The following is a 13,760-nucleotide window of genomic DNA, read 5'->3' on the forward strand; positions in this document are numbered from 1 at the left end:
CATTCATTTAATATTTTGACTGTTAGAACTCATGCACACCTTCAGTTTCTTGTAGAGGGAAACGTCCATGTGGGCAAGAGAAATGACAAGTCCTGCACACTGTCCTTATACTTGCATTAAACTTTATTAGATATTAATCTAATCTGTCTAATAAAGCTGATAGCAAGTGTAAGGGCAGTGTGTGGGGATTCTCTTTTAACATTCATTTAACACTAATGGAACAAATTTCCTCTCAAAATATGGTTTGTTTTCAGTCCTTTTTTTGTCGTCAAGGCGTATTAAACCATGTGCCACGGTGAATCGAGACTCTGCAGGTTTTCACTCCAACCAGAAACTCCACCAGGTGATTTCACTGATCACCTCACCTTCACGCAGAGAGGAGGACCTAATCAGTGGAATCACTGGTGGAGTCTTTGGTCGAAGTGAAAACCTGCAGCCTCTCGGCTCACAGTGGCACATGGTTGCCTAACGCTCTTGTCTTGATTGTTTAAAAATATAATTCTGTAGAAAGTAGCTTTACAATTAACATATTTCTACAAAGTGAATGAAACAAATTCCTGCAATAAAGCGTGAAGAAACAACAGAAGTGCAGTAGAGCCCCCCCTCTTTTTTTTCCCCCCAATCCCTGCATTACTTAAAGAGTTGCTCAATTCAGTCTTATTTTGAAAACCGGAAGTGTAGCGTCTTTAATGCGGCGAGCTTCACACTGGCGAGATTGTGGCTCTCCTGCTCATTTAGGAGACCACGTTTAGTTTGGCTCTGAGTTAAAACACTGAACTGACGCTTTCGTGTCAAAGACAGCGTTCAAGTTCGTTCGTTCCTGCTTTAAAAAGACGAGACGGACCCGCGGTGAAGTCAGACCAATGGAATAAAAATAAAATAAAAAATAATAATAACAAAAAAAACCCCAGAGGACTTGGCTGGACTTGGCTGTGTTGCAGACTCCACCGCGCAGCGCCGACGATGCTCTCCGCTTCTGTGGCTTTGACATTACAAAGTGAGATGGAATAAAAGCCTATCCGCAGTTTTCCAAGCTTTTTTCGGGGCTCAGTTTCCCTCAGATGTGATAACCAGAGCCGGCGGACTGTCGCAACCCGCTGCGGCGGTTAAGTCCTGGAAACCCACGGAGAGGAGAAGGAGAAGCGCGTTTTTCTTTCTTGCTTGCTTTCTTTTTTTTTTTTTTTTTTTTGAACAGCACCGCTACGTACTTGGGTTTGTTTTCTTGTGTGTGTGAATTCACCGTTCACACACTGTAATTCATGTCCAGCTTCTTCCCAGCAAGGTGGGATCTGAATAAACCCGACAAGTCTTATCGGCACTTGGAGCCGAGCAGCGCGGCGGACTCGTCGGATGCCTTTTCGCCCTTCTCTCCATCCGCGCCACTGTTTCCATGATTTGCAACGGGGATTTTTTTTTTTTTTTTTTTAATAGAGCATGACTAGCCGTAGAGACAAATTGATTGGATCGATTTTGCTCCCGGGCTGCTTATTTTGAGTAGCCCATGCCCTTTCGGGTTAAACACGCAGATCCCCCCTTGTTTTAAGCCGGAGCGCACGCCAGTTCCCGACTGATGCCCATTGATTTATGATTTTTGTGGTGTTTCGGGTTTCGCGCAAGGACTTGGATCCATTTCGGGAACACCGTGCGTCCCCCCCCACGCTTCAGTTGCCCGATTCGGAGCCGGATACCTGTAACTTTCCTCTCCCATGTGGAAAAACCCGTCTCTTTTTACCGGAGAGGAGCAGATCTCGCCGTGCCTTTCGGTTCAAAGACACTGTCAAGACTGTTATGGGACACGATTTTAGGAGACTGGATAACCTCGACTGAGGCAACACACACATTGTCACGCACGCACATCTGCTCGTACGCTCGCACAGACACAGCCGTCCATTGCGCATTATCCAACTTCAGACCCTCGGCAGAACTGCAACAGCATCGTGTGGAGGCTTTTTTTTTTCACCTGCGGAGCGCTTTCATTTATTCACCATCGGCCACTGGAACAACTGGGATTTTACACCCGTCTGGGATTTCTACCATGTCAGGTGCACGATATTGCAGGGGGACTCTCCTGATCTGTCTGGTGGCCCTTTCAAATGGTGAGTGCACCCCCCACCCCCCGACTCCCCCAGCGCGCGCACAACACACGCGCGCGCACACACATATTCGGGAATTCATCATTTGTGATCATAATTGTTGCATGCAAAAGGTGCCACATTTCTGCAACATGCAACTGCAGAGGCAGCTGCTATTCTTATTGGTCATTTTCGAAGATGGACACACACACACACACACACACACCCACCCTCAGGAAAAACAAAAAACAAAACTACTCCTATGATAAATACATAGAACTATGGAAATGCATGTGATGGATGCCGAAAAAATGCCAAAAAGTAATGTTATAAAAGGTCTCTGTAAACTCACTGTTGATAATGTGTCACAATAGCAATATTAAAGGATTATATGCGTTAGAGCGTTTAAAAAATATCATGGGAATGTAACAGGAATGCCTGATTATTGGAGATCAAAAATACTATGAAGTACCATAAGGTCACAGTAACTACTGAGTACCACACAGACACACTAGAAGTCACTATAGCAATATTATAGGGACACTGTAGGTGTGGATTTAATAAGGGGGGGGGGGCTGAAGTACAATAAGGTCACAATATACTTATTAACAAGAACCACAGGAGCATCCTAATTCCATGTAGGGCTGCTGTTGTGCTATTTCTTACATTCAAGTAGGATTCTTTTTGCAGAAATGCTTGGAGAGATGTGATTTAATTTACTGTTTGCACACAATTCCCAATTTCCCACCATTTCCCTCTGACCTTTTGTGCAAACACAGCTCTTTTACATGGTGGGAGGCAGGAACTGTAGATAGACTTCATGCAGCTTGCCCTACATAGTCAGGTGCAGGCGTACAAAATGCACGTCAGACCTCCGAAAGATGATTTCCTGACGTGTCCCAGTGATCTATTTGGACTCCAAAACACTGACCACCCCCCTCCACCACCACCACCCCCCTCATATTTTGCTCTTATTTATGCAGCAGCGATACAGCACTCCTCTCACCAGCAAGCGGAGTATGACATTGCATTGCGAGGATTAAGTACAATGCTGAGGGACAAACTGAGTCGTAGCACCTTGCTGTCTCTGCTTATTCAGCTGCCTGCCCTTTTTTAAAGGCATACAAATTGAGACCTAGATTGGGGTTGAATGTGAGATGTAGGTAAGCAGCACTGAGCCTGATCCCGGCCATTTCTACGTATTTATTGCATAACCATCCCTTGCATCCCTCTTTTACGGCATGTCACACACATTTTTTTTTTCTTCCTCTCCTACTCGTTTGTACAAAGTCTTGCCTCAATTTCATTACCACACAAAAGGAACGCCTACGTGTGCACTAAAGAATATACTCCCCTTGATGGCTTTGCCAGGGCTGCGAAACAAGTGGACTGCATTCTGCAATGCACTGCCTACACAAATACCACTGAAGCCTTTGGTCAATGTTGTTTAATGCAGGGATACCCACCTTCTCGGACAATGAAGGCACTGCTGTCAAAAGCAATTTCGCTAACAGATTTGGCGCATGGCCGGCTGCCTCTAAGGTTTATTCCAGAGGCTTTTGGTTTGAAAGACCTCAAGTTCAAAACACAAGCCCTGCAACACCCGCCGTAATAGTTTCACCCACTTGCCCCCTGTCACGGTCATATCCTAAGTAAACAATTTATTGGAATACCTCGAGAGAAATCCGGTAAACTTGATGGATGAGCGGTTAAGCAGACAAATCCCCTGGTGTGAAAAAGCAATATCGTGGACTTGGAGATTTTGCTCCAGAGGAAATGGGGCATTGTAATTAATCTATTATTCTTAATTCCCCTACTTATTCAAATCTCTTCAAGTATTTTCTTGGCCTCCATGTTGCACATTTCTTGGCTCGCATCTGAGACCCTAAACGAGGATTTGGGGAAAATGGTTTAGCTTGTTTATGAGTTGATTATGCAAAACTTCACCCTGGGAAGGTCCACTTTCCAGGATTCCTGCTGCTGATTAGCAAACTGTGGACGTTACGGAGAAGGGATTCACTTGGTTTTTTTCATCATGTCTGTCCAGTTTTTCTCACAAATCGCTCTTTATGGCCTCGTGAAACATTAGACCAACACGTTAGCAAGTAACCAAAGAACCCACAGCGTCACTGGACGTGCGAGAATTTATGGTGAAGTTGCCGTTTTTATCGGCAGTCGCTTTCCGTATCAGGTTCAACACGGCTGCAGCGCAGTGACTACCTTGTCTTGCATTTTTAAAAACAGAATGCATTGCTGATGCCCAGAGGAGTGCCCGTCTGTACTCTTGAGAACACACAAACCCCTCCTCCTCCTCGTCTTCCTCCATCGGGAGGTCAGAGGTCAGGGTCAGATATGAAGCAGCCCTGGAGCTTGTACTGATTTCAAGGTTTCGCTCAAGGACACTTAGGCAGGATGGATGTTTACAGAAGTGAGAGTTTCAACCTCAGGGTCTTCTGGTTGAAAGCCATTTTCCCTACTCACTACACCACCCCGTAGCCCTGTTTTCCCCCCAGTTAGACAACGCTCCTATTAGAACTAGGATCTGACCAGTATGAGTTTTCCAAGACCAGTACCAATAACGTTTCCACCGGTGATGTACGCTCAAGGGGGGTGCTGCTGCTGCTCGAGCGATTCCCGACGTGTGCTCTCAATATTTGTACACCAAAGTCTAAATTTTATACCAAAATCTAGAATTTTTGGCCATTTTTATTTGCTAGAATCCACGTGTTAACTGTTGGCCCTTACATTTTTGTCCTTGTTACGATGGAAAAACCTCTGAAACAGCATTTAGGCCGTCATAGACTCTAAACCTCACCAATGAAACCCAGCATAATGATATTTTTGTAGGGTGAGTAGCTCCTTAAAGGGTCATACCTGTGTTTGAATTTTTTGGCCCATTTACAGCAATTTAACATGCAGGAGTAATAAAGATTTCACAACATATAATCAAAACTCCCTGATTTCCAAATTTGATTTCTGAAACACCCACCTTTTATAATGTTCTGCTTTTGTGGCGAACCAAGTCGTCACCATTCATAAACCACAGAACTGATAACTGGCTGTGGAAAGCAAACGTTAGATCGTAGAAAACCGGTATGGAGGACTTTATTACGGTGATACTGGTGTGAAGAAAGTTTAAAGTCTCTGAAAGTTCTTTTTCATATCGCAGTGGAATGAATGGAAATCAATGGCTGGATAAAAGAGAGGAGAAATATGATATGGGAGTTGTAAAATACGCCCGCTTCATTTGGGAATACACTACTCACAAAAAGTTAGGGATATTCGGCTTTCGGGTGAAATTTCAGGATGAACCTAAAATGCATTATAACCTTTACAGGTGAACTTAATGTGACCTTCTGTAAACTTTTAAGGTAAGGTAACTTTATTTATACCCGGAGGTAGATTTGGGTTGCAGCCAGTGAGAAGCCCCCCCCCCCCCCCCCCCCCCCTCCTTTTGAATGCACATGTCCAACTGTTCAATGTTTCAGTACTTTTTGCACAAGTTGCTGTTCTCTAACAAGAAGTTTAACGGCAAAATTCACATCAGGTGTTTGATGCTCCAGCTCATCGAGGTCGTATCATTAGGGAACGGCTGCTGCAGACTGGGGTACCTCAAATGGAGTGGCCTGCACTTTCTCCAGACCTGAATCCCATAGAAAACCTATGGGATCAGCTGAGTCGCCGTGTAGAGGCTCGGAGCTCTGTACCCCAGAACCTCAATGTCCTGAGGGCCGCCCTTCAAGAAGAGTGGGATGCCATGCCTCAGCAGACAATAAGTCGACTTGTGAACAGCATGAGACGTCGTTGTCAAGCTGTAATTGATGCTCAAGGGCACATGACAAGTTATTGACAATGACATTTTTTGTTGTGGTATATCCACCACTGTTGTTGGCTTTTGTTTCAAGAAATTGTTTGAGATGAGGAAATCACCAGTGTATGCTTCTACTTAAATGCCCTACTTTCATGATATAATATCACGGTAGCGTGAACTTTTTATATTTTCCATAAATTTCACCCAAAAGCCAAATATCCCTAACTTTTTGTGAGTAGTGTATATTAGCAGAAACCCAAGAACATACATTTTGTAGATACTATGCTAAACATGCAGAAGACACTGGTATGGTCCTTGAAGACGTTGGTGTCGGGCAGCGGCAGAGGAACCTTGGGGATACAGTCCAGCCTGCCTTTAAATAAGGATTTTTTTTTTTTTGAACAACTGGGGAAAAAAAACAAAAGTGCAAAGAAAATAAAAAAATCTGATATCTAATTTATGCCCAATCCCAGTTGTTGCGTATCCACAAAGCGATGTAACAGTCAAACCCTCATCAGAAGAGTGTTTTCTCAATGATAGCGAGAATTTCCCTCATCCCCCACCTCCTCTTGTTGGCAACTGTAAGCGTGCGGCACCTACTTAGTAGAAACTGACACGGTAAGGGGGGGCGGGGGGCAGAAAAAATAATGCAGTTAACTTGGGTAACTGGATTGTATGGATTATGACTAATGGCTTTACATCGAACTAGGTGTGGCAAATGTAGTGATTTAGTAGAACTGATTGCTCAAGGCTGCTTCTGCAGTCGGCTGCATAACGTGGCTCGGGGAGAAGTGTTTGCCCAGTCATGGTTTGTATGTGCTTGGCAGCCTGCCCAGCAGCACCAGCCTATCTCCCAGAGTCGACGCTACTGGACAGAGAGCAGACAAAGCGGCAGTGTGGCAGACCGGCTCTCATGTTCGGGCCTGTTTGATTAACATGCGGTTAAACGAGCCCTCGCTCTCCTGCAGCGCTGAGGATGTTTCACACGCTCTGCTTTTGAGATGATGCTGCGGAGAACGTCGCTGCCTACCATCAGTGCCTGGCATCTGCATCTCTTTAGTTTTTTTTTTTTTTTTTTTAAACGTTTTAGCATTTAGTCTAGTTTTTGTCGACGAAAGGTTTTAATCGAATTCCAGTGCTTCATGTTTTTGCTTCCTCCTGTGTAAATTGTTCATTAAATTATTTGTTGGTGTCTCTTTACACATGGATCTACATTCAGCTTCTTGTGAGTCATTAGCAGTGTGGATATGATGGCCAGGCGGGTAGAGGCCAGAAAAACCGCATCCTTTTACTGTAATGCAGCCTTGTAAAACAGAATCCTGCACCAGGTTGGGTATCTGCGGATACTCAATGGGTAACCTGCAGAAAAGTACATGGAACAGGTGAAAAAAAATAATTTAATTTACGTGTACACCTATGGGTAAAACTTATTTATATGCGGGGATTAGGGTTGTATGTGAAATAAAATGAAGAAGCAAAAAACAAGAAGCGATTAAGAAACAAAAACAGTGTTTTAGTTTGACATTTTAGAAATTCCAGTGTACAACATTTCAAATTGCAGCCTGTGATTCTGAAAGCTGTGCGAATGACTCGCTCGGTGGCTTTGCTGTTTAACCAAATGACCTTTTTAAACAGAATGTGGAGCGGTGTATTTGCCATCGGATGTGGGTCTTGCATGAACGGGTCTGGTTGGATCCAGGGCGACGGGTCGGGCGCAGTGTTACTGAGCTTTGTGGGTTGGGGTAGGACACGGGTTTGTAAAACTGGACCTGTGAAGGACTCGGTGTCATGATATCACCGTATCCAAAATCTGATGATGATCTCCAACAAACACTTTCAGTCGTAGTTTCAGTCAACAAATCATATCAGCTACATGCTCTGTTTTTGTTGGATATACAGCCTATATCTTTTGTTGGCGTCACGATGCTACATTGTGGATGTTGCAGCTCTCACTTTTGTTCGGGCTTGTGTCCAAGAGCCATATGGTTTTTATATTTAGCCAGCAGTCCTCTGCAGATTCTCGAAGCAAGTGCCTTCTTTCATGGCATTTGCTTGTCGGCATCAGATAATTGCGATGCTGTTTGAAGTGTGCGGCAACCTTTAGCGAGTTGATTTCTGCTTTCTTATTTAGAGTTTTTTAATGACAGGTGCACCCCAGGGCTAAAATTATGTTGTGCAAATGATGAGTACAGCCTCCCGCTGGAAACAAGAAAACCAAACTATGTGCAGAAACCCTTGCTCTCGTTAGACTGCAGCGGCACTCGTCACTGCACTTCCCTGACAGTCCATCATAAAACATAGTGGGCTAATGCATAGAGCCAGAGATTTATTATAAACATATTCTTTGAAATCTTGCCCTCCTGGCCTCAGACCTATGTTTATTTATCATGCTGTAAGCTTGCGAGGCATTGTGGCTGTGCCGTGGCTGTTGTGGAGAGAATTCTAAGGATGTTGTCCTTCATCTGCGGTGAAAGGAACCTTTTGTGAAGCGCTGGTTCCCTCAGATGTGGCGTGATGTGGAAGACGTCTACCAAGGACTGGAGGGCTGAGGCTAATGGCATTTTTTGCTGAAAGGAGCACACAAATTGTTTACGACGCATTACCCTTTTGCACGGCGAGGCCCGTGCTCAGTGGTTTGAATTTTCATGTTCTCCCATGGTGAGAGCGTGCTGTGTTTTTTTTTTTTTGTGCCAGAGGTGATGGCCTTAATAGCAGCGAGTTTACAATGTTGAATATGTCTGCGATTGGTTTCCAGTCTGCTAAAAGGACCCGTTTGTTTTTAATAAAACAAAGATTAAGTACAGTAAATATGACACACATGCTTAGGTTTTATGGGTCATGATTTTTTTTGCTTTGTGAGCATTACAGTCTGGTCTGCCCTTCACCCTGACCTCGCTGTTCACATCAGCTACGTGTGGCTCCCAGCATCAGAACTCATCCTCCTTGAAGGTAAGCTCCAGGAAAAACTCACGCAAGGACGCTTTATATTTGAACAGGTTTCCGTCCATACATGCGGGCCATCTGCTTTTATTTTCAGGCAGCTCGAGAAGTGTTTTTCTTCTACTTTCCGTTCTGTTTGTCTCTGAGAGTTGAAGGAACGTGCCTCTGTCTCGCATAATCCACCACCTGCTTGGCGCTCATGTAGAGGTCCTGTGTTCAAACTGTGTGTAAAGCATTAATTTGCAGTGACAGGTGAGAAAAGCCGTCATTATGGCAGCGTGTGGCACACGCCGGCACATGCTGCGTTTCCTCTATCCCAGGCCACCGCTAAATCTGGGCATTTTGTGCAGAGAGTCAAGAAAGAATTATAAATTATCGCCATAAATTTTGCTGAAAAATACTGAATCATTCCTTTCCATGATGTCATTCACGTGAGACTGAAGTGACTGTCCATACAGGCTCTGTTAGGTTTTTTCATGCATTTCAAAGCATAAAGCGAGCAGTGAAGAAGCAGCCAGTCTTATTGTTGTAGAGTTCAACTTCACATTTAGCCACCACCCCACTCCAATGACACTTAAACCACCCACCACTTAAATTTATTTTTAAGGGAAACAATGACATAAACACTGGGTAAATGTCACATTTCCAATAAAACTTTAAGTATTTTGACATCAAGTTTTTTTTTATGATGAAAGATTTGCCACCACAGCTTGGATGATTGGGATTTTTTTTTTTTTCTTCTAGTAATTTTGGTGAAATTTACTCATGGCATTTGCACTCCAAATATGTTCATCACAAGCAGAGGAAACGCTGATGTACAGTAGAGCTTTAAAGTCATTAGAATAGTAGAGTAAATGTCACATTTTCAGTAAAACTTTCATCATTTTGACACTGTTGCTTTGTCACCGTAGCTTGGATGAGTGTCATGCTGGGTTTTTTTTTTTAGTTCTTTTCTTACACCTAATAATTTTGGTGAAATTTACCCGTGGCATTTGCACTCCAAATATGTTCATCACGAGCAAGTGCAGTTTGAACAGCACTAAATCTCTTGGTTCACTGAAGGAGAGAGGAGGGACACAGTTTATGCACTGTTGGATTACATGGACTTCTTCCAACTCTCCGAGGCCCTGCAATCGTGCTCGCAGGGCAACAAACTGTCTTTTTACATTAGGCTGTCACATATGTTTGGTCGTAAATCGGTTCTTATGCACTACACCTCGCACACAGATGCCACAGCGCCTTCCATCTGAAGCGGATTTCTCTGCCGCTTGTGTTGTCATGAGTTGTGCTGGGGAGCAGTGTTCCCAGCTGGACGCCACATTTGCATTGGAGATTAACACCTACCGTGCAGCTCTGCTCATTTCGGGCAGAGCTGCACGGTAACATTTATACTCATTCCTCCAGAGCACTGGCCACTTCTTGCCCACTATTTTAAAGGTATTTCTGTGAAGGATGTCTGGGCTTCGCCTATCGTTTTTTATCAGGTTTCATCATTTAGATGTGACGGCACCCAGTGTCACACACTGCTTCCTGTCTGTGATGTCGCCAAAGGGTGTAATCCTTTTCCTCTCATTCTGCCAGCCTAGGCAGGGCATGACTATACATCCCACGCTTAATAAGTTGTCTCCCCAGACTGAATGAAAGGGAATGATGGGTTATAAAAATAACTGCCAGATCTGTGAAAGTGGGAAAGGTTACAGTGGAGATGTCCCCTCTAAGGCCTCTAAGAGAGCTCGGTGAAATACAAATTTGAACTGAGGAAATGGTACGTGACATTATGTCCACATATGGTATGTGGCATATATCCACAGGGAGGGCGAGACCTCCTCTGTCGGACGGAGTGCTCATCGCCCTGCGGCCAGGATTGTACAACCTCACAGAAGGTCTAGAGAGGTGATAACAGCATTTATAAAGTTGTGTCACCTACCCTCACCCTGGGAACCACAGCTTATACTCGTGGCCTATCAGCTTATTTTGTGGACCTTTACAGTTTTTATTCCTTGCAAAGCAAATACTGAAATTCATAAGTTGGCTAGAAACATTAGAAGTGATTAAAATCATTTAAAGGACTAGATTTTTGGTCCCTTTATGACAATTACTGACAAATATTTTTCATTGCAACAAACCATTTTGCAAATCATGGGGATACTAAAGACTTCACAGTCCCTCAGTTTTCAAATTTGTATTTTTGTTTGAAACACCCACCTTATAGTGTTCACCACTCATAAACCACAGAACTGAAAATGAGCTGTTTAAATTAAATCTTTCCCGAGGGACTATTTTCCCTAGTGGATGGACCCTTTCACTCTGCCTGATTTCACATCATCAAAACACAGCAGTGCTGCTGCTTTTAGGAGAGCAAATGTGGACTCTAAAAGTTCATTTTCATATTGCAGTGGAATGAATGGAAACCAATGGCTGGATAAAAGCAGAACCGTGAAGATTTTAAAATTTTGTACACATTATGCTACACATGCAAACGTGCGGTCTTTTTAAATGCATAACATGGCTAATTCATGGTGTTAGAAAAGACATATGCAGTTTGTGTTATGACATTAATGTTGTGTGTACATGAAATTAGCAATATGTTATGCATCTGACTTGAAAAGCCGGAGCCATGTATTCAGAAATCAACTGAGCTGAAACAGAAAGCCATCTGGGACTGAAGTCTTACTCAGCTCTGCTAACTTGCGTATCAGCAGCATCACCCAATGGACAGTTTGCCTCCATATGAGGGATTTGTCTGCGATCAGTGCAGTGGAAGCTCAAGAAATATGGCCAGATTTTTAGCCTTCGGCATATCTCGCTGCATCTACTCTCCTCCCCAGGCTCATCCCCGATGTGACAAATCTGTGAAAGGAGTCGCAGACATACTTCAGCCATGCTCCAGTCTGGCATCCCACTGTCTGCTTCCCCCTCTGTCCCAAGCCAACTGTTAATCACAATATTGTGTTCAGACGCGACATTTGGTTTTCCGGCTGCAGTGCTTTGCTTTGGTTCTTGCTAGTATGCTCTTGCCCAGCTTCTCATCCTGGTTTTCAGGAGGAAGGTGGCATGACATGTTTGATTTACTGTAAATGCGAGCTGTCAACTGGGGAAAATAATATCCATGGTGGCCTCCTTGTGGTAATTGCAAGTAAGGTGTGGGGATTATTATTATTATTATTATTATTTTTTTTTTTTTTTGGTGTGGGTTCTGGTGTATCCCAATTGTGGAAGTACACTCAGCGGCCCCTTTATCAGGTTCACATGTACAATCTAATGCAGTTCAATGCAACAACATCTCTGCAATAAATTATACCTTTCAGTTTGTGTTGACATTGTAGAGAATGTTAAATGTGTACATTTAACTCTGTTTATTATTGAGGTTGTAGTTTGCAGAGGTCTTGTACTGGACTACATTGTATTGAGAGGTGTTTCTAATGTTTTGTCCTCCCCTATTTATATACATGAGGGAGGACAAAATATTGGAAACAGCTCTCAATAAAATGCAGTCCAGTCCAACAGCAGCACTAACTATGAGCTCAATGTCAAACATAGAAGTGAATTATTGCTATTACTGTGACAAAAAGAAAAGCTGAGCATTATAGGCAGCAGGAAAGGAAACTTAATGGCAGAACAGTTGGATTGGATTGTATTAGACTGTGCAGGTGGACCTGATAAAGTGGCCGCTGAGTGTAATTCATAGCATAGGTTGGTCAAACATGGCAGCAAATTACCTAAAATTGGATGTAGGACAACACGAGGACAGCAAGATGCCACCCTGTCATCCTGGTCAAGCGACTGTCCCAGTCCATTCCAGTTGACCCTTTATCTGGCTCCTGAATGGTCCCTGATTCCACGTAGCCACTCCCCCCTGTCTGAGGAGTCGGACAACAGAGCCTCCGCCTCCATTCACTACAGTGGAATAAGCGTATTGTTCAGTTGCCTTGTATCGCTATTTAATTCATTCAGTGATTATTTGAAACTTTGTCTTCATGAAAAGGAACATCTCGTGACTGGGCTCAACGTGTTTTTTCGCTGGAAGAAAAATAGTTTAATCTTCACGGGGCTCCGAGCTGCACCACAGAGAAACCACAACAACAAAACTGGTCCAGAACGTCTCGGCCGCCATTAGGCTATTTCATTCATGGTTAAAAGGTGTGCTTGGGGTAAACCTGGGTAAAGCAGTCTTTAGATTGGAGTGATTAAAATCTCCTGCTACGATGAAGATGCTCTCAGGATGTTTGTTCAGCTGTGTGCTGACGGCATCGTGCAGTTTGTCCATAGCCAACTTAGCATCGGCACGGGGGTGAACATAGACTGCTGTGATGAAGACTGCCGGAAATCTCTCTCGGTAGATAAAAAGGTCTGCATTTGATCATTAAAAACTCCAAATCTGTGCAAGTAAGGCTTAGATAAAGTGTCAGTTATTTTGACATCAGGAAACACATTAACAGTTACATGTTAATAATTCTTTCCAAAGATGCGTAAGGATGGTTGAGAGTAATAAATAGAGAAACCTGACCTATGCATCTGATGTTTTGGCTATTGATTTTTTTTTTTTTTTTTTTTTTGGCAGTTTCTTGTATTTTTTCCTCTATTTCCATGCCACATTTGGTCAACAGAACCTGTTTCTATGTGGTCCAAGTTGTCTAAGTGTCTTAGGTTTTTCTAAATAAACTTTGCAGTTTAGTGTGGGCATGATTCATGAATCTGCTGGAAGGCTGAGCTTCTGGAAGCTTCAGTGTTTGGTCTTGGCTGGCACATGGTACCGCAACACATATGTCAAACTCCAGGCCTGCGGGCCAGATCAGTCCCATGGCGCAACTCTATCCGGCCTTCGACATGACTTTAGATTTTTCTTTTAATATTGGCTTGCTTCCATATTGGATACTACAAGCTCCAACATGCACTGCAACATCCTGCACGATCGACACCTCAGCTCATCAGCAGCT

The 13,760-nt window shown here is 43.6% G+C and overlaps 1 protein-coding gene across 1 annotated transcript in view; it reads left to right on the forward strand.

Moving 5' to 3' along the window:
* Positions 1–740: 740 nt before the first annotated feature.
* Positions 741–13,760, forward strand: part of tmem132e (transmembrane protein 132E) — a 436,525-nt gene continuing 423,505 nt past the window's right edge. The window contains exon 1 of the mRNA XM_030068902.1: positions 741–2,096. Within this exon, the coding sequence (XP_029924762.1) occupies positions 2,036–2,096 (61 nt within the window). The 5' untranslated portion in view covers positions 741–2,035. The remainder of the gene's footprint in view (positions 2,097–13,760) is intronic.

The sequence above is a fragment of the Myripristis murdjan genome, chromosome 14, assembly GCF_902150065.1.
Source record: "Myripristis murdjan chromosome 14, fMyrMur1.1, whole genome shotgun sequence".
NCBI lineage: Eukaryota > Metazoa > Chordata > Actinopteri > Holocentriformes > Holocentridae > Myripristis > Myripristis murdjan.